At 51.5% G+C, this 19,957-nt stretch overlaps 1 protein-coding gene across 1 annotated transcript in view; it reads right to left on the bottom strand.

The window, feature by feature from the left end:
• Positions 1–16,089: 16,089 nt before the first annotated feature.
• The window catches only part of MYO18B (myosin XVIIIB), a 212,743-nt gene continuing 208,875 nt past the window's right edge, over positions 16,090–19,957 (bottom strand). Inside the window, exons 42-43 of the mRNA XM_054594428.1 lie at positions 18,684–19,932; positions 16,090–16,275 (exon numbers count right to left, since the gene is read on the bottom strand). Coding sequence (XP_054450403.1) covers positions 18,696–19,932 — 1,237 coding nt within the window. The 3' untranslated portion in view covers positions 16,090–16,275; positions 18,684–18,695. The remainder of the gene's footprint in view (positions 16,276–18,683; positions 19,933–19,957) is intronic.

The following is a 19,957-nucleotide window of genomic DNA, read 5'->3' as shown; positions in this document are numbered from 1 at the left end:
CTGGGGATCGTCCCTTTTTCTCAACCTCCATATCCAATTAGTTTCTAGGTTGTTTGTATCAACCCCTCTCTCTCTGAGTTCATTATCATCTCTCGCCTGGACTTCTGCAATAGCGGCCCATCCCCACTGTCCTCCAACCCCCACATTGTCCCCCCTCTCTGTTGTACCATGTCCCCTTTGCCGCTGGAATGATTTTCATAGAAGGAAAATCTCCAAACCCCTCAAGGACTTCTGACGCCTTTATCATAAAACCAAATCCCTTAGCCTGGCATTCAAATCCCTTCCTGAGCTAGTCGCAGTCGCCTTCTGAAGTCTCGTCCCTCTGCCCCCAGATCCACGCTTAGGGAGCACCAGCACACCTCCTCGCCTCCACGCCACTGCACGTGCTATTTCCGTTACCCACGAGCGTACTCTGACTCTGGCGTCCTTTACGCAGTTCTGAAAAGCTGATGTGCAGCTCTTCCCCAAGGGACACAGGGTCTCTCCAGGCAAGATTTGGGCTAATCATGAAATTGGGGTTCACTCCTGAAAAGCTGAAAGGCATATTGTATCAAGGACGCGCACACCCCTGCATTCCCATGAATAAGATCCTTACCACGTGATAGGGGATTCGAGCGTGGGCATTTGATCGACACCCACAGATGTAAATCCCAGTCCTGGCCCCAGCCCTCAGGCCACGGGTGGAAGGCTGAACCGTATTCAGCCTGGGTTCCTTCCTCTGTGCAGTAGGAGTGGTAATATTATCTATCTTACCGGTTTTTAAGTTATGTAAAACATCTAATGCTCTGCCTTGTACACAAATGTGTACAAATGCGGTCGACAAGTAGCAGCAACAACGATGGGTACTTGGCACGGGGGGCAGTGACAGGCGAGCCCACAGCAATGCTGGGGGACCACACGGTCTGGTTTGCGACTGGTGTGACCTCCAAAGAAACACAGTCCAGCAATCAGTGGCGCTGAAAACCCCAGTATCTACCTCTCTCCCTCAAAGAGACCCCCAGTTCATAAATGACAGCAGCACATTCGTAAGTTCCTTCCCCAATTACTCTTACTCTGCCTTTCGGCCCTTGCCCCCGGGGGGCTTTCTCAACCTGCTCACAGTTCTCAACTCTTAAGTCAAAAACTCAGCCCCCAAGTGCCAACGTGTCCTCTTCTCCTTCCCCTCCTCTTCTGTTCACTTCGTTTTCCCTCCTAAATACACCTCTCCAACCCCATCTCTGGGTTCTCCCCAAACTGACCTCTTTCTGCCTAATACATGTTTGGGGGCCAGAGGAGGTGGGGTAGGGTAGGCTGAGCAAAAGATGGCAACATTTCCCGGGCCCAAGAGGGGAGGGATGATAGCCTACATCCATTAGCTCTATTTTTCCTGCTAAAACAGTGACATCACAATGGCAAGCTCGATACGAACGATGAGTTGGTGAATTGCAACCTCCATCCATGATAACCCACTCCATAAATTGAGGTGACCTTTCTTATTACACAATATAAATGGTGAGATTATCAAAACTATCTCAAAGCAACTTGCAGCCAAGTAGGAAGGATTCCTAGCTCCCAGATCTATTAGGTCTTTAACGCCCAACAAGCCAACCTCCGACACAGCCAACAACAGAGAATGGGGTTTAGCAATAACTACTAAAACACACAAAAATTGCACTCAATCTTTTGATTTCACCTTTATGAATTTATCCCGCAAATGACCTCAAACATATATCCAGAGACATAATCGAGGATATTTATTAAACTATTGGAGAAGGAAAAAAACTGGAAAGAACCTAAATGCTCACCAACAGGGCTGGTTGAAAAATTAAGTTAGACTCAGGCAGCGAGCCGAATGTTCTGTGTGTTTTCTTTGTGCTGATGCAGGAAATTCTCCAAGATGTATTTTTGGGTACAAAAATAAAGTGCAAAAGCATTTCTTTAATATGCACTCATTTGTGTTTTTAAAAATTGTTTTATATATATAAAATGTATGTGTTTTACATATATGCGTGTCCTTACCTAAACAGTATCTCAGGAAAGGTTAATAATAAATCACCGGGGATGGCTTATCCCTGGGGAATAAGACCGGGGGCAGAGGTGGGAAGAAAAATACAGGGTCCGGCACAAATAACACCCCTTTTTATTACAAAATCTTTTATTACAAAATCATAAGCATGTAATTCTGTAACATAACAATATCGCACTCCAGCACACCATGTGACATTTTAGGTGAAATGTTCAAATTAAAACTACAAATTATCACACCCATATTATTACCCTACCCACCACACTCAAGAAGGCATTGCTTCTGCTGGACCCTGTATATTTCATTGCACCCTTTTTATTTATTTATTTTTTGGTACTTATATTGTTTCCACAGGCATGTCTTGCTTTATAATGAACCTTTATCTTTTCATGAAGAAAACTGCACTCTCTTAGAGATAGACCCAGATTCAAAGCCCATCTCTTCACGTACTGGCTGTGTGACTTTGGCAAAGCATTTCCCCTGCCAGGCCTCTGTTTTCTCACTGTGAGGTAGGAGCAATCATCCACATCTTGCTTGATTGTGAGAATTCAGTGAGATCGTATACACAAAATACCCAGTATGCACCTGCCGTATAAGAGGTGCTCAATGAACGGCAGCCCTTCTGCGTTGGTGCATCCGAGTCTGTTAATCGCACAAGTCCCGAGTACTCTCTGTTCCCAGCTCTCTCCTCCCCTCCTCTCCCTCTCAGAACCATACCTGCCCTTGAGCTTAATAGCTACCCAGGTTTGCTCTCAATTACTCTCTCCTCGACACAGTTTCTCTCTCTTTCCAGCAACTTTTCCGTCCTGCATTATCCAACCCCAGGCCCTACGGTGGAGCCCATGAGTGGGGAACCCTCTCAGGCTTCCTTCTCGCCACCCAGGAGCCCAATACTATGTAATATTCACGGGGCACTTTCTATGCACCTAACACTGTCCTAACACTTTCATTCATGCAAACAACCAAGGAAGTAAGAATTATTATTATCCTTACTGCATAGACAAAGGAAATAAATACAAGGTTAAGAAACTTGTGAAGAACAGGCAAGTGGCAGAATCTTGATGTCCTCCTGCCTCTTATATTCCTACTCTTCGCTGTCTAGAAAATTCAGACACTGTAAGAGGGACATCTGGCCCTGGCTGGGTAGCTCAATTGGTTAGCGTGTTCCCTCCATACACCAAGGTTGCAGGTTCACTTCCCCACCAGGGCACATAGAAGAATCAACCAATGAATGCTCAAGTAAGTGGAACAATAAGTCGACATTTCTCTCTCTCTCTCTCTCTCTCTCTCTCTCTCTCTCTCTCTCTCAAATAAATAAAAAAGTAAGAAAGACATGGGGCTCTTCCTTCCATCACAGCCCTTTTATAACCCTCCTCCATTCCCATAGGTTTGTTCTCTTCCTCGTCATTGCCCACCCAACACCTGCAGAAAAAGTGACTGCGGAGGACAACCTTTACTGGCTTCCCCAGACTGGCCCAGACCTGTCTGAGCTCTGAGAACATGTCGCACTGACTAAACCTTGAGAGGAAGCCACCCTGCCCCTGGGAACTGGGGGCTCCCGCCAGACTCCAGGGGCTGCACTGCGTGTCTGCAGTGCATCATCATGGCACCTTAGGTGCATCCGGGAGCCCGTACCCGGCCGCAGATAAAGGACTCATATCCCCGCGCTGCCAGCCCGTATTTATCCAGTGGTTGTGTAGGAGGGTTGGACATTTCATGATAGCCCATCCATCTCCACTGCCGTGGCCCCAGATGGGTGGTGTTCGCTCTTGTTTATTTGTTTTATAATCTGATTTCCCACCAGAGATAAACAGAGTTGTTTGTCTGAGGCCATATCTTATAAGAACTGAAATCAATTTAAGCACTGACTCAGAACCGCTTTGCAAGGACAGCCGCGCTTTAAATTTAGAAGATCCAATCCCCGACTTAACGATGGTCAGCTTGATGGCTTTTTGACTTTACGGGGGTCTGAAAGGGATATGCATAATAAATTACAGGAGATACTGAACTGTTTATTTTAAAATAGTCTTTGGGTTGGATGATTTTGCCCAACTGCGGGTTAATGGAAGCATTCCGAGGACATTTAAAGTAGGTTAGGCTAAGCTATGATATTCAGTAGGTTAGGTCTATTAAGTGCATTTTTGATTTAATGATATTTTCAACATGTGATGGCTTTATCGAGACACGCCCCCATCCCAAGTTGAGGAGCATCTGTATTTAATCTGGATTTTGGCTTTGCAATGCAAAAGCGGGTTTGCCCTTATTGTACACTTGTTACATACCAGCCACTGCACCCAGCACTTAACAGGCGTTTTCCCACGGATTCCCCAGGGCGGCTTACTGAGGCAGGTACTATGAGGAAACAGACGCTAAGAGAGGTGATGTGACTTGCTCAGGACCCCCTGGAGGCGTGGCCAGAACAGGCACTCCCGCCTCTGGAATTCCAGCTTCTGAATTCCACTTGCCATTCAGTCACTGGCTTATCCTACAAGTACGCGTGCATAACCCCCACTGCTGGGGCCTGGGACCTCAGTGTGCAACACGGGGGTCACAACTCTGCACTTACGGAATCTTTACTACGTTTGCCAGGAGCCCCTCATGCTTGTGGAATAGCCATCACCTTGGACTTGCCAAGCATTTTCAAGTTTTCGAAGTGCGTCCGCGCCCATTATGTCGTCAGGAGTGAATTTACTTTCCTCACTGGCAAATGAGACCTGCAACTTTGGAGTGGCCTGTTACTGAAAGCGCCTCCTTTCCCACTCAGTTTTCCACAAACCAGAAGCTCGGGGTTCACTCTGCTCGAAGCAACTGCGTTTAAACTAAATGCAGAGCAAAGCCGGCTTGTGAAAGGCTTTGGAGGAAGTCCGTCACGTCGGTGACCTCTCCCGCCCCTCCGGTCAGACCACGCTTCTCCACAGCCGTGGCCTCTTGTAGTCCTCTCCCTCCCCAAAACAGGCCGACTAACAGAATGCAGCCAAAGGGATGCTGTACAGTTTCCAAGGCTGGGCCTTCGGAGTTCTGCAACCTTCACTTGCACCTCTTCTAATACTTGCCCTTGCCCTTAGCCACCATGCTGGGAGGAAGCCCAAGCAGCTATGTGAGTAGGGTCCCACGGAGAGAACCCAGACACCCATCTGGTGGCCCCCGCTGCGCTCCCAGCCGACAGCTCTAACCACCAGCCAGGTGAGCGAGGTCATTCTGGACTTTCTGGTGGTCCCAGGGTCCCGGCAGGATAAGGGCATAGTCAACCGATAGAATGTAAGAAATAGTGTATGGCTATCTTACGCCACCAAGTTTTGGGGTGGTTTGCGTCATAGCCAGAGAGAAACAAAACGCCACGGTAAGGTTTTGTTTGTCCTGGACGTGGGAAGAGAAAGCCAGGGAATGATTCCGAGAGAGGAGCGACTGCGTCTGACTTTATTTTTAAACAGGTTGCTCTGACTGCCGGGCTGAGGGCAGACTGTTGGGGCCAGAGTGGGAATATGGAAGCTGGGGGTGGTGGAGTGTGATCGCAGCATCTGGGCAAGAGACACTGGTGGCGGTGACAGGGTGGCTGTGGAGGAGGTGGAGAGGAATGGACCTGTTTGGGTATTTGGGCGGTAGGGTCAGACGTCCCTCTGATGGGCTGGATAAAGGACATAATACGAGGACAGACGGAGGATTCAAGGTGTACGTGGGAAACACCTGGGAGGAGCCTCTAAGGATGCTCCTGAGCCTTTCCCCTCCACCACGGTCCCCCGCTGGAGAATAATCCTGAGAGATCCGTGCAAGACAGAGTTGAAAAGCGCCTGTGCTCCCCGCTCAGAGGCTGGTACTGCCGGCCTCTCCCCAGGCTCAGGGAGGCCAGGCCAGCCGTGCCCGCCTCTCCGCCTCAGCCTCGAGTGTGTCGAGTTGCATGAGTGTGGATAATGAGCAAGTGTCCCCAGCTTTTCTGGCAGTTGCTCCCCCAAACAGGTGCTGAAGTGTCACAATTGTGCTAATCATGACAAACCGCTCCTTAATGAAGTCATGAGCGCAGATATTATTCCATGGAAACAGGTCGCCTGGCAGAGTCAGACACAATCGTGACGACTAACCACTTTTTAAAATTTTGTTTATTTATTGGGCTGGAGCAGAACTCCCTTTTTCCCAATGAGAAGTAAGACACTTGCTGGTGGAGAGCAAAGCTAACCCTTCACATCACGTACCTGTGGCCACAATGATGTCGCGTAACAAACATCTGCCGCAGTGCGTGCGTACGTCTCATGGGCCTGGGGCAGCCAGCGGCAGGGCTCTGCTCTGCGGCGCGCGGGTGGGCTTTCTCGCCGGCCTATGTGTGGCAGGCACCGTGCGTCGCTTCTATTGGCTTTGGGAAGCACATCGCGTGCAGCTGCAGACGGTGCAGTCACGCGGCGGCCTCCAGCTGTTGGTGCCTTCGTGCTGTCCTCCAGCTTCCAGGCCAAGGTCAAAGCTTGACGGCAGCCCTGAGGTAGGGACTGAACTCAGCTGGGTAGCAGAAGCTGGCCATTTCTGCCCACTGCGAGGCTCCTGTAAAGGGATATCCTTGCTCCAGAGCCCTCCAAAAGGTTGGCCTTTTGGGGTGGTTGAGACTCTGTCAGACTTGGATCATGATCTGAGGTTCTCTGCCCACTGCTGCTTCCTCCATCCTTTAACAGTTGTCTGATCGGCTTTGTGGTCTAACGTTTTTTCCTGCTCGACTCTGCTTTCTTTCCTTGTTATCTGTCAATGGAGGATACCCCTCCACAAACACCTTGCAGTCTGAACTCCATTTATGCATCTGCTTCCCACGTGACTCGGATGACAAGCTCGGGGGCGGCTGGCTGGTGGGCTGCAGGCTGGTCTCGGATGGCCTTGGCTAAGGTAACTGGGGTGAGCTGGCTGTGCTCCATGTGACTTTTATCCATCAGCACGGCAGCCTGGGCATGCTCCCAGAACGATGACAGAGGCACAAGAGAGCGAACAGAACACGCAAGACCTCTTGTTATAGACTGAGTAAGCACCAGCCCCCAGTGGGAATATATTTGGAAAAACAGGGCCTTTATGGAAGTAACTAAGGTTAAATGATATCATAAGGATGAGGTCTCAACCCAAAAGAAAAAGTGTCCTTACAGGAAGAAACACCAGAACACACACTCTGTGTTTCTGAATGCACAAGAAGAGATGGCAGCCACCTACCAGCCACCAGGAGAAGGGGCCACAAGCTGAAACCCACCTTGCCAGAACCATGGCCTTAGACTTTCTGGCTTCTAGAAGGGTGAGAAATAAACCTCTGTTGTTTAAGTCCCCCAATATGTAGTTTCCTTAAATGGTAACTCTAGCAGACCCCTGAGACCTGGGCTTGGAACTGGAACACTGTATCTTCTGCTTCATTCTATTGTCTAAAGAAAATGTTGCATGGGAAAGAAAGTACTTTGCCTGTAGGATCTCCAAGGTCCAACCACAAGGCAAGGATGGGGAGAGATGGAGAACTGGGGCCGCCGCTATGATTCCCACCCTTGCTGCCATTGGACCAACCACTCCAACGAGGGGAGTGCCGTGGCCCAGGTGTTCCCTCTCCCTCTATTTCTCTTCTCAGACTTGAATAGTTGCATCTTACTCAGCTTCCAAAGGCTCTCCCAAGCTCTCTTCCTCTGTGAAGTCCTTCCTGACCATAGTCACCTTTTCCCTGGGGTCCCTAGGTCCCTCTTTGGGCAGGGACTGAGAGTCTTCTAGGTGCAGGTCAAATGCAAATACCAGGGCAGTTCCGCTCAGCTCCAGAGTGAGTTTTAGGCAAATATTTGTGAAATCAACAAGTGAACTAAAATGAAACAATAAAAGACGTAAATGAAAATGGAGATCATGTTTGTACCTACATCAGAAAAGTTAAGGAGAATTCAATAAGACACTCCACAGTAAGCATTTGACACATTTCTTGGTATATTACGAGTGAATTCAGTTGCAAATGTAAGAGCTAAAACAAAAATAAGCCCGCTGGAAGAAAAGGACAGAAGAATATCTTGAGAGCATTTTGGGCAGGCAACGGTTTCTTAGAAAGGGTCTAAAAAGCATGAATCACAAAAGGAAAAATAATAAACTGAGCTTCACCAGAAATAAAAACTCTGCTCATCAAAATACATCTGTAAGAAAATAAACAGGCAAGCCACAGGCTGGAAGAAAATATGGCAAAACATATATCTGACAAAGGACTTGCGTCCTGAATATATAAAGAAATCGTACAACTTGATAATATAAAGACAAGCAATTCAATAAAAATAACTTAAACAGATACCTCATTCAAGAATATATGCAAATGGCCAATAAGCACATGAAAAAGTTCTCCACATCATTAGTCATTGGAGAATGCCAGTGGAAATCAAAATGAGTTACTGCTGCACACCCACCAGAATGGCTATAATTAAAAGAGCAACCCAGGAAATGTGGGTGAGCCTGTGGGGGCGCTGGGACCCTGCTGGCGGGAATGCAAATTGGCACGATCGCTTTGGGAAACAGTTTGGCAATTTCACAGGAATTAAATATACTTTTACCCTGTGACCCTGCAATCCATTTCTAGTATTTTTCCCAGAGAAATGAAAATAAATGCCCCTAAAGAGCTCCGAATGCAAATGTTGATGGCAGCTCTTATATAACAGCTCTCAAAGGACAGCAGCCTAAATAGTCTACAGGAAATAGACTATTTAGGAAACCTATAGGAAAATAGGTAAAAAGATTGTGGTATATTGGGATAATGAAATATTACTCGGGGAAAAAAAGGAAAGGCCATGAACTACTGAGTTATCTAGTAAAGGGTGAATCTCAAAAGCATCCTGCTGAGTGAAAGAAGTCTACACACACACACACACACACACAGAGGCATATTTTGTATGATCCCATTTCTGTGAAATTCTAAGATAGGCAAAACTAGCCCAGAATGACACAAATTAGGACAATGGTTGCTTGGGTGAAGGGAGAGAGATTTGACCAGGAAGGGTCATGAGGGAACTCTCCGGGGTGACTACATGTTCTGTTGTGACTGGCATTGGTGAACATTGATTGAATAGTACACTATATATTTTTAATTGAATTTATTGGAGTGACATTGTTCCATAAAATCATACAGGCTTCAAAGGTACAGCTCAACAAAACATCATCCGCACTCAGCATCGTGCGTCCATGGCCCTAAGCAAAGTCTCTTTCCGTCCCCATTCCCCTACCTCACCCTTTGCAAAATAAATAATCATCAAAATGAAAAGGGAACCCACTGACCGGGAGAATATACTTGCCAGTGATACCTCTGATGGGGGTTAACTTCCAAAGTATACTGCCACTCAACACTGAGAAGGCAAACAGCCCAATTTAAAAATGGGCAAAGGGCCTGAACAGACACTTCTCCAGAGCGGACATACGGACGGCCAATAGACGTATGAAAAGATGCTCAACGTCACTAACCATCAGAGATGCAAATTAAAACCACCATGAGATCGAACAGCACACTCTAGGTCTGAGTATGTCACTGCATGTAAAGTCGATTGCAAGTAAGAAATAGGAGCTATTGTTATTATTTTTGTCATTACTGCTTTTTTAATGCACCAGGTCCTGAGGTTGACTCTTCAGGGTCTTGCCTTGTAGTTACTGGGCTGTAAACACCATGAGGACAGGTCCCTGTCTCTTTTACTCCTGCTCGGTCCCCATGTCTAACTCAATGCCTGAAACGTAATAGGTGCTCCGTAAATGTTTGCGGAGTGAATTCCCAAACGAACAAGCAAGTGACTGTTTGAAGAGGAGACAGCAGGTGTGAAAGAAATTTCTGGCTTTGGAAAGCAGAGCTGGGACGAAGTCCTGATATTTACAGCCTCGAGCATCTCCGTTCTGGTTTGCTGGACAAATAGCAGGTTCCGTTTACATTCATGTCTGCCTATTTATTGTACAAGTCAGCCCGGGGGCTGCTTGGGAACTGATTCGGCATCTCGAGGAAATTATCTGCCTTCAGAAAAGAAGATGTAAATGTTCCCCACCCAGCCGACCAGAATGGCTCCTCTGGGCTTCCCCAAACAGTCCTTAAGAACGTTCTTTAAATTCATGCAGGAAGGCTCTGTAGGTGGAGACCGGGAGGAGGACCCAGGGGAAGGCGGGGAAACTCATCGGGGGTCCACTCTGCACCAGCTCCCGGCCCCAGGCGGAGCCCTTTCACGCGCATGTTCTCCTTTATTCACTGTGGTGACGAAGCCAGCGAGAGTCACAGTCTCCATGTCACAGATGAGACAACGGAGACTCAGAAGTGTGCCAGGTGAGCGACACTCTGCTGGGGCTGGCACTGACACCGCGCTGACACCCGCGGGAGGCGTAGGCCCAGGGGGTCGCCCCAGCTCTGACAGTCGCTTGCAGGGTGCCCCGGAGCATACCATGCCCTGAGCCTCGATCTCCTTTCTGTAACAAGGGGACCCATGCCTTGCCTTCGGTGCCTCCACAGGCCACAGCCATGGTGACAACATGCCGAAGGTGCAGGTGCTCACTGAGTCCTGGTGCCTCCCACCTAAGGAAGAGGCGAGGCTGAGAGGAACCCCAGGGGAGGCAGAGATGCAGGAACTTCTCTTGTCATCCAGGGCGCCTGGGCATGTCACCTGCCAGGAGGCCCCCTGCCAGGTCATCCATGTAGGGACCAGGCACCGATTTCACCATCAAAACCCACCAGTTGGCGCTGCCTTCTAAATCTACTCAGAGGCCCCCTACTTCCAGTGGGTGAATGAATTTCCTTAGCAACGACCATGAGCTGGGTCCTGAGTTCACAGTGGGTGGGGAAGAGCAGCGAACAAACAAAGAGCTTCAAATGGCAGAGGGAGACACGGGTCTCAGGGAGACTGTGGCAGAGCCTCCAACCCCACTTGGAAACCAGGGAAGGCTGAGAACTGAAGGAAAAAGGGAGGAAGTCACATGGTCCTGCCCGAGCGTCTGCTCCTCAGCCAGAGAACATCCCCGCCTGCCCCGCCCCCGGCCCCCCACCCCCGCGCCTGCCTCCCAAGCTCTCCACAGGGCGGGAGGGTGGGCCGTAGCCCTGGGACCAGGAGCCACGGGACACTCCCAGCTGGGATGGAGACATCTGATACCGGCTGCAGCTGAACCACCAGCGGCAAGAGTCATTCCAGTTGCCCCTCTTTTTCGCAAAGGACACATTCAAATCTATCTGATGGCACCTTGTGGCGTGGCAATTTGGTATAAGTCACTCTACCCAGTGGGCATGAAATTGGGTTCCTCTGAAGTCAGGGGAGCTGGCTGGGCAACCGTGGAGCCATCCTCCCTGCCCCCTCCCCCTTTGAGGAAGGTTGCTTGAGATTAGAGCTGACAACAGAGGGAAAAACGACAGTTAGGGCTGGGCCTGCTCAGGGTGTCCCTGCCTGTTGAAGAGCCCAAACCCTCTTTTAGCCTCTCCCCGCACTGACCCGATGACCAGGCCATGGCAACGCGAGAAGGCCAGCGCGACCATCTCAGGAGGAGCGCTGAGCTCGGAGTCGGGAGGGCTGAACCCCAGCCCCAGCTCCTCCATGGCTAACTCGGTCATCACCCGGTCTTCCCGAGCCTCAGTTCCCAGGCCCCCAGCGGGTGCCTGAAACGGTGGCTAGTACAGATCCGTGAAAGGACTATGGCTTTTTTTCCCTACATACTTACCTACGATAAAGTTTAATTTATAAATTAGGCGCAAGAAGAAATTAACAACTAATAATACATGAGAACAATTGTAACAATATACTGTAATAAAAGCTATGTAAATGTGGCCTCTCTCTCAGCATCTTACTCACTCTCCTGCGTATGTGAGATGGCATCGGGCCTGCATGATGCAGGAAACGACAAAGGCACGGTGACAGCGTTAGGGGGACTCGAACACAGGCACAGTGGTTCTGTGACCGTCCGTCTGATAACTGAGCCCGCAATTCAGTGGCTCATGAGAGGGGAGGGTACTCAGCGTGGAGACGCTGGATAAAGGGACAACTCATGTCCCAGGTGGGACAGAGTGGGCAGCATGAGATTTCAGCATACAACCCAGTTTCGTGCACAGTTATGAATTACTTCTGGAATTTTCCATTTAATATTTTTGGACCGCAGGTAACGGAAACCTCAAAAAGCAGAATGGTGGCTAAGGCAAAGGCCCATCCCACCACAGGCCTGGGAGGAAAGAGCATGGCCTACGCTGCCAAGCATGGCCTCCGTGTCGTGGCCAAGGATGCCTGGGTTTGGACTCAGAGCCCTGGGCCGTCCTTCTTCTTGTCCCCCTTGAACTGCCATGCCTGATTTGGGGGTAGCGTCCTCAACCCTCTCCTCCCACGTTTACCTTCCGCCCAGTCCCTGCCCATTCCCTTCTCCCACACAGTGAACACTGAACTGCTATTTATTTGATTGATCAGAGTCAGCCATAGTTGCTGGACTCAGTTTACCAGGGGGCAGGACCACTGTGCCTTTAAGGATGGCTTCCTCCGGAGTCCTTCCACCTCCTGGTGCAGACCCACCCCCAAGCATAAGCCGGGGAGAAGTCAGACCAAGAGCTTTGGGCCGATGCTGCTCCGTCTCCCCTACTGTCTGCCGCCAGCCTGGCAGGAAGGCCGCAAACCTGGGTCGGGAGGTGGAGAAGCCGCTGCCCGGAGCGCTGCACGCTGAAGGCCGGCGCCAGGAGCTCAGAGAAGGGCTGCTGGCTTTCGTGCAGCTAGTTACTCAGCAGCTGGTGAGTCACTTTTAATTTTCCCCACATGCAGAGAAAGCGCAGGGTGAGTGACAGAGCCGTGGGCCCCCAACGCCTGCCTCTCGGAAGTGCTGCTTGAATAACCCCAAGTACTGTGCCTCTCTCCTTACAGACGCACCAGGAGTGGGAGCTGTGATAGTTCTTAATAAAGGGTGACAGGGTCACCGTCTCACCTTGTCACCAGGGCTGCTGCTTAGAATCTGTCACTGTTTGCTCTGAAGGTAGTTGCCTACATGGATGGTACGTAAGCAACCAGGCCTGGGGGCGGGGACACAGCCCAGGCCACTGATTGCCTCCTGCAGACCATCGCGAGAGCTTGGCCAGGCCGTGGGTCACACCCAGAGCCCTCCACGGGCAAGCCAACACCCGGCCACGAAGTTTCCCTTGCCTGGCCTTCCCGTTTACAATCTTTCAATAGGGAAAAGGATGCAAAACCTCAGGCCTCAGCCCTGAGCTCCGCAGACGCCAGGGACCTTGAGACCGGGCTGGGTCTCTGTCAGCCTGAGGAGGGCTGTGCGCAGGGCTGGGGTGGCGCAGACATTTGGTGGTGGGGGGCGGGGGGAGGGCCTGTGGCAGGCAGGCTTCAGGCACGGCGTTGGGGCACAGGGCCACAGCCAAGTTCATTACCTGTCTCCTCCAGTAAACTGGGAGTTTCACAGGGTCATCCTGGTCTCAGCTTTGTCTTCAGGGCCTTCCGCAGTGCCAGCGACAGGGGGTGGGAGGTCAATAAATACTTAAGAACTAATAAAAGTTGAGTTCTAAACTCCGATCTTTCTTTGAGTACCTTTGGACAGAATTTTTCCCTCTCTGAGGCTTGATTTTGCCACCTGTATAATTACCCTGAGGCTTTCTTCTAGTCCTGAGGGTCTAGGGTTTTTCAGGGGGTTTTTAAGACCTAGACACACTGATAAAAATGGCCTTGGGGCCTGGAAGCAAGAGGGAACACTTGGGGCGGCCACTGGGTCCGTGGCCTCGAACATGCTCACCTTTAAGACATCCAGAGGGAAGCCGTAGCAGGGCACGGCGTGCAGTGGGAGCCTCAGACTCAGCTGTCAGGGGCAGCGTGTCTGCGCCAGGAGGTCAGGGAGCCACCGTGCACTGTGGGCTGACTGCGTGCCAGGCCCCGCGCTGTGTGCTCCATGAACACTTGATCTGTCCCAGGACGCCGGGGGCTGGGATGAGCCTCAGACCGGTTGTCCTGATGAGCGGAGGCAGGCTCAGAGAGAAGTGAGCTGACTGAGGTCGCAGAGTCCAGGACGCGAGCCGTGTCGATCCCCGGGTAAGAGAGACCGTGGAAGGGGAGGAGCACTGAGGTGGCTGAGTACCTCCTGCAGCAGGCTGGCGGGTCTGAGAGGCAGGCGGCAGGTGTCACGTTCTAGGACGCTCCATTGCCTCTCAGTGAACATTCCCAGGCTTCCTCTTTCCTGCTGAGCAATGAGGAAAGCTTTGCTGCTATTACATGGGCTGAAGCTTTGGGATGTATTGTTTGCTCATCACTGAAGAATAATATGACAGGTTTCTTCCTTTACAAAAATGTACTTCGTAAAATCAACGTCCAGTAAATCTTTAACAGGGAACTCTCAAGATAACTTCATCTTTATTTTTCTTTATAGCACTTCTCACCTTCTGACAACATTCAAAAAAAATTTTTCTTGCTTATTGTCTGTCTTCCCCACTGGGACGTTCACTCCAGAAGGCAAGAGGGGGGTTCTCCCTGCTCACTGGTTTGGGGAACAAGGCCTGGCACGTAGCAGGTGCTCAGCAAACACGGTCTGAATGAGTAATGCTGCTGGCACAGAAGGGGACTCATGGGGACTCACAGGTCTCAGGTCTAAAAGTGTCTGCAAGTCTCCAATGCCAGAGGGGCCGTGGGAAACTTTCCTGACCTCCATGGTTGCTTTTGTTTGGGGGTCAAGCTGGCAGCTTGATCACTATATAAATAATAATTATTAATAAATTAAATCACCACCGATTCTTGCGCAGTTTGTGTTATGGGCTGAATTATAACTCCTACAAAATTCCTGTGCTGAAGCCCTAACAGGACAGTGACCGCATTTGGAGACAGGGCCTTTGAAGAGATGGTTGAGTCCAAACAAGGCAATCAGGATGGGCCCTAATCTAGTCTGTGTCCTTATAGGAAGTGAAAATTGGGGCACACAGAGCTAGCCCCGTGGAGAGACCACGTGAGGACACAACGAGAACGTGGCCATCTGCAAGCCAAGGAGAGAGGCTTCAGCAGAAGCCGGACCTGCTGACACCTTGATCCTGGACTTCCAGCCTCCAGAACTCTGAGAAAACAGCTTTCTGTTTTTCACCCACTCAGCCTGTGGTCTTTCGTTATGGCAGCTCTAGCAAACTAATACAGCATGCTACTCACCTTAAATAGCATGCTACGCTCCTCAAGTAGCATTTGCTTATAGACTCACCAAGTGGGAGCCAGTTCCTGCATCTGAAACACAGTTCAATGTCCCCTGACTTACTCCGCCAGAAAGATGGGAAGAGGTGAGGTCTTCCCTGGGTGGGATCTCTGAAATTCCCTCCCTCCCACCTCGCCTCCTCTTCCCACTACAACCCACAGCCTCTAGTGAGGACGGCCAGAGCTGAGACTCCCCCTTCTTGGAGTGAGCTCCAACTGGTAAGTTGCTGTGGGCTGGATTGTGTCCCTCGACCCTGCAAAAAAATATCCTAACCCCCAGTATCTCTGAACATGATCAATAAATAGCCGGTAGTTTTTCTGTTACAAATACTTCAAGGCCGTTTGAAGAAGCAGGTATCCAAGCTGCAGATGTGCCTATGGGCATGCAGTTTATGAACATGTGCATATTGGGGTGTGTGACTAGGGCTATCTCCGTCTGTAGGTGTGTGGGGAGGGGCTGGGAGCAGATGTTCACACATTCTTGAATGTTGATATGAGCAGACATTTGCAAGGATGCACATATGTCAGTGTGTCACAGGCATTCAGTGTGTGTAGGCTCATTAATGTGTTCATTGGTTCTTTCATTCATTTATCAGAAGTTTTCGGATGCTTGCCTATATGTAGACACACACTGTAGAAGATAAAGAGATGAGGGTAATATGATAGAGGTATGTAAGGGAACTAAGGAAGAATGGAGAAGTTATTTCAGTTTGACTTATTGGGGAAGACTTCCTGGAGGAGGTGACACTTGTGTTCAACCTGGCCAAGTGAAGAGAAGGAGCAGGACCATTGCATGTAGACTTATAGGGAGAGAAACAACAGTCTGTCAGCCCAAACTACACAGGGTCTGGGTTGGTTCCATTCCTCAGAGCCCTTCTACCCCTAGCTGCGCCCAGCAACCCTCCAGAGTCCCAGGGAACAGAACCGCAGACCAGAGAGACAGCACAGATGCCAAGGAGCCAACACTTTATTTTGTGCAGACCAAGCACGCTGGGAGCCCCACACCCCATGGGATAGGCTGCTGCTGGGCCCCTCTCATCTCTCGAGGGCAGCCACACTGGCCATATCAGGACTGAGGGCCCCGCGGAGGCCAGGCCGGTCTCTCTGTGTGGCGTCGGGAAGTCTTCGAGGGCACTGCGTCTCAGGAGGCTGGAAACAAGCATAGGTCAGAGCTGATAAACTGGACACAGAACGTGGGGGAGGCCCTGGTGGCTCATATTCCCAGGTGGCATTCCTGCAGAGATGCCGCCAAGAGGAATGAAGACGCATGGGTGGCAGGCGGGAAATACGTGGCGGGAGACAGGGACAGGGTTCCTGCAGGACCAAAACCTCCCCGACAGGGTAACCTGACAGCGAGTGCAGCCACTGTGGCGCCGGGCTTGGGCCTCGGGGCCTCTCGCGCTCTCCTCCAACTCCTGACGTTACTTTACGTGGTTGGTATTGTTATCTCTGTTTTCCAGCTGAGAGCAGAGGCTCAGCAAAGTCACATCGCTTGCCTGAGATCTCATGGCCAGACAGGAAGAACTGAGCTCGTTTGGTTCTGGATCCTGTCAGGCATGTGCGCCTTGGGGCACGGGGCGGTGCTGTTTGGTTCAAGACAGCGGCAGGGAGGCCGGGGCAGAGGTCCGTGTCTGGGCAGGTGCTCTGCTGCCACAGTGAGCTCTGCTGGGAGCAGGGAGGGAACATGAGTTTAAAAAGAAATGGCAAAGACAAGATGTTCTGTGTCGACTCCCGCCAAGGGCTGCTCCCCTTATGGACGCGTGCCCTTTACTTGGCCTTTGAAACGGTGCTGTGTGTCCCCGAGAGCATAATAATGTAAATGAATATCGGATCTCTCCTTGGTAATTGAGAGCAGAGAGAAGGCCATGTAAAGTCAAATTAATTTGCTCTGAAATGTCCAAGACCATCTCCACGGAAGGGGCAATGGCTTTTTGATGGGCTGACGATGCCCCTCAATGCAGCAGGTCTCTAGCAGTGGAGGGCAGGCGCGGCTCGTTCTGGTCCAGGACGCCTTCGGGGGCAGGGCTGGGGGCCGAGCGCCCACTTGCAGCCTAAGCCTGGAGCAGCTGTGAGTTCTGAGATTTGATAAAGGGGGATCGATGTGGCCGTAGACTGTCACTGGTCTGTGGGTTTGCACTGTCTAAAGCTTGGGGGAGGTCCTTTCTCCTCCTCCACCTCCGCCCCTCCTGCGCTAAGGGAGCCACGAAGTGGATGGTCAGTGCTCTGAAGTCTGAACATGACCTTGGAGGTGTGTCAAGGGCCAGCCCTCCCCCCGGGCCGAGAGCAATGGCCTGGGAGTGAGGGTGGCTGGGCTGAGCAGCCCCGCTGACAGACCCAAATTCCAAGGTCTCCCTCGCTTGTTCAACAGTGAGTGTGGAGTCCGCGAGCTCCAGTACCCTTTTTGGTATGTGATTGTAAGGTCTACCTCCTTTTGGGGGTTAAAGAAAGGAACAAATCTCTTTTAAGATCCAGCCCCGTCAGTGTGGCTGAGCTGACTCAGGAAGACAGACGCCTGGAATACGGACCCAAGGAAACTGTTATAGATAAGGGTAGAGATTCTGGAGCCTGGAATCCCAGGTCCGCCTGGGTGATTGGGTACAAGGGGCTTACTTAACCTTGTTGATTCTCAGTTTGTCAACCTGTAAAACGGGAATATATACTAGCAGCCACCTTCTGGGGACACTGTAGGTGCTAAATGACTCCCTGAAATACAGGGTCTGGCAGAGGTAATGCCTGCTTGAGTGTGGTTGGTAGGGTAATACTATGGGTGTAATAATTTATAGTTTTAACTTGAACATTTCACCTAAAATGTCATATGGTGTGCTGGAGTGTGATATTGTTACGTTACAGAATTACACACTTATGATTTTACAATAAAAGATTCTGTGACAAAAAAAGGGGCATTATTTGTGCTGGACCCTGTATATATTCAATAAAAAGAAGCCACTATTCACAGTCAATCCCTCTTCCTGCCTTTCTTCCGCTGAAGTGCCAGGACTGGGACTGGGAACCAGAGAGAAGGCAGAAAGAAGCACCGCTTCTCCCACACTGCTGCTCTGCGGCCTTTGCGCGGGCCCCCTCCGCCCTCCGCCCGCCCCCTTGGGCCTGTTTCTCTTCAGATATTGAACGCAGGAGTCGGTCTCCACTATTCTCAAGGCCTCCTCCCCGCTGGCTGGACCCTACCGCCAAGGACCGCCCGTCACGACGGGACGGCACGAGCTCACAGCTCCTCCAGCCTGTGGAGGAGAGGAGCGCCGGGAAGAAAACAAGACAGGGGTGCGGGGTAGGGGGGGCACTTTAGAAGCCCGGCACCTTCTTTAGCATTGTCCCCCAGGACCCTCTCGCTTTCTGATGCACCGGCCTTTTTAAGAGTGAAGAAACACGTAGCACTAGGCAGCGGGCTTCTGATAAGCGAAAGCCTCTAAAAACCCGGGTCCTCTAGAGAAATCAGGTGCCGCATTAAGAGCAGGGGCAGCAGCACGTGTCCTCTCGGGTGTCTGGCCCGGAGGCACCATCTTGCCTTATTCCCCCAGACGCCCCCAGCCTGCTACTTTTACCTGAGCCGGTTCCTACTTCTGGAGGTATTTCTTCATGATGCTCTCCACGTCCTCGTCCTTCCCCGCTGTGCCAGGCTCTCTGTTGTTGGGGGACATCCGCTCACCACCGTCGCCCTCCAGCCGCGGGACTCTCGGTCGACTCTTGATGCTGTCGGCACTTTTGAAGGACACGATGGAGCTGGAGGAGGACGACGAGTCGGACAGGTGAGCGGGGTCCTCCTTGGACTCCGGGCTCTTTTTCAAAATGGTCTTGATCCCTGAGAGTAAGGTCTGGTCGGCCTCTTCAGTCTCAAAGTGGACGCTTGAACGCCGTGAACTGTCTGGCGCATCTTTGGCTGCTTCGGCCAAGGACCGAGAAGTCTTGGGCTTCCGGATGGCCGGGAGGAAGTCATCGAAATCCACTTTGGTCTTGCGTTCATAGTTGAGGCTTGGGAGCTTCCAGCTGAACGGGTCACTGCCCAGAGGTTCCCCCATTAGGTGGGCGAACTGGCGATTCTGGAAGACGAGCGACTCCTTCCCGAGGTCTGGACAGCCCGGGTCATCCAGCGAAGACTCCAGACAGCGCCTCCGAGGACGCAGTGTGGGCGACAAGAGTGTGTCCCTGGGAGTTGGAGGGGAGCTCAAATTTCTCCCCGAGCCTGGCCCTGATTCTAAGAGGGACTCGCACGAACTAAACCGGGCCTTCGCTTTCTCGGGGAGAAGCGGGCTGCCCTCCCCGCTCTGGGAAGAGATGCATTTCAGGCTGGTGGACCGCAGGAGACCAGCCGATGCCCCGGCCGAGTCCTCCGTTTCCAGGAGGGACTTCGCCCCAGACCGCAGCGAGAGGTGGCCCTCGTCACGGCCCGCCCTGGCCCTCCTCAGCGCGGACGCCCCGGTGGTCTGGTAGATGGGGACAGTGGGCCAGTCCTCCAGGCCCAGCGGCGGCCCCTGGCCTCTCTGCGCCCTCTTCCTCCGGAGCCCTTCCACGAACTCCGACAGCGCCGCCGAGGGACTCGGCAGCTTTTCCCTAGACACCGGGGACGTCTCTGTCCTCTGAGAAGACGGAGAGGAAGACAGAGCTCCGAATCTCTCCACGGGCTTCCTCTGGACGTCACACTCTTCGCCGTCCCCCAAATGGCAGTACTTTTGCTGGCGGCGGGAAAGGGGAGAGAGGGCCTTGTCCCCCACGGTCCTGCTCGGGACGTCCCGGGCTCCACTCAGTGCAGACGCCCGCTGGGTCCCTTCGGCGTCGCCAGCCTCCTCGTTCGTCCTGTGCCAACAAGAAAGATGCGGTC

Source organism: Pteronotus mesoamericanus, unplaced genomic scaffold, assembly GCF_021234165.1.
Source record: "Pteronotus mesoamericanus isolate MK-2021 breed Mesoamerican mustached bat unplaced genomic scaffold, CSHL_Meso_final scaffold_507, whole genome shotgun sequence".
NCBI lineage: Eukaryota > Metazoa > Chordata > Mammalia > Chiroptera > Mormoopidae > Pteronotus > Pteronotus mesoamericanus.
The sequence above is the reverse complement of the archived record's forward strand: the minus strand, read 5'-3'. Positions and strand labels throughout refer to the sequence as shown.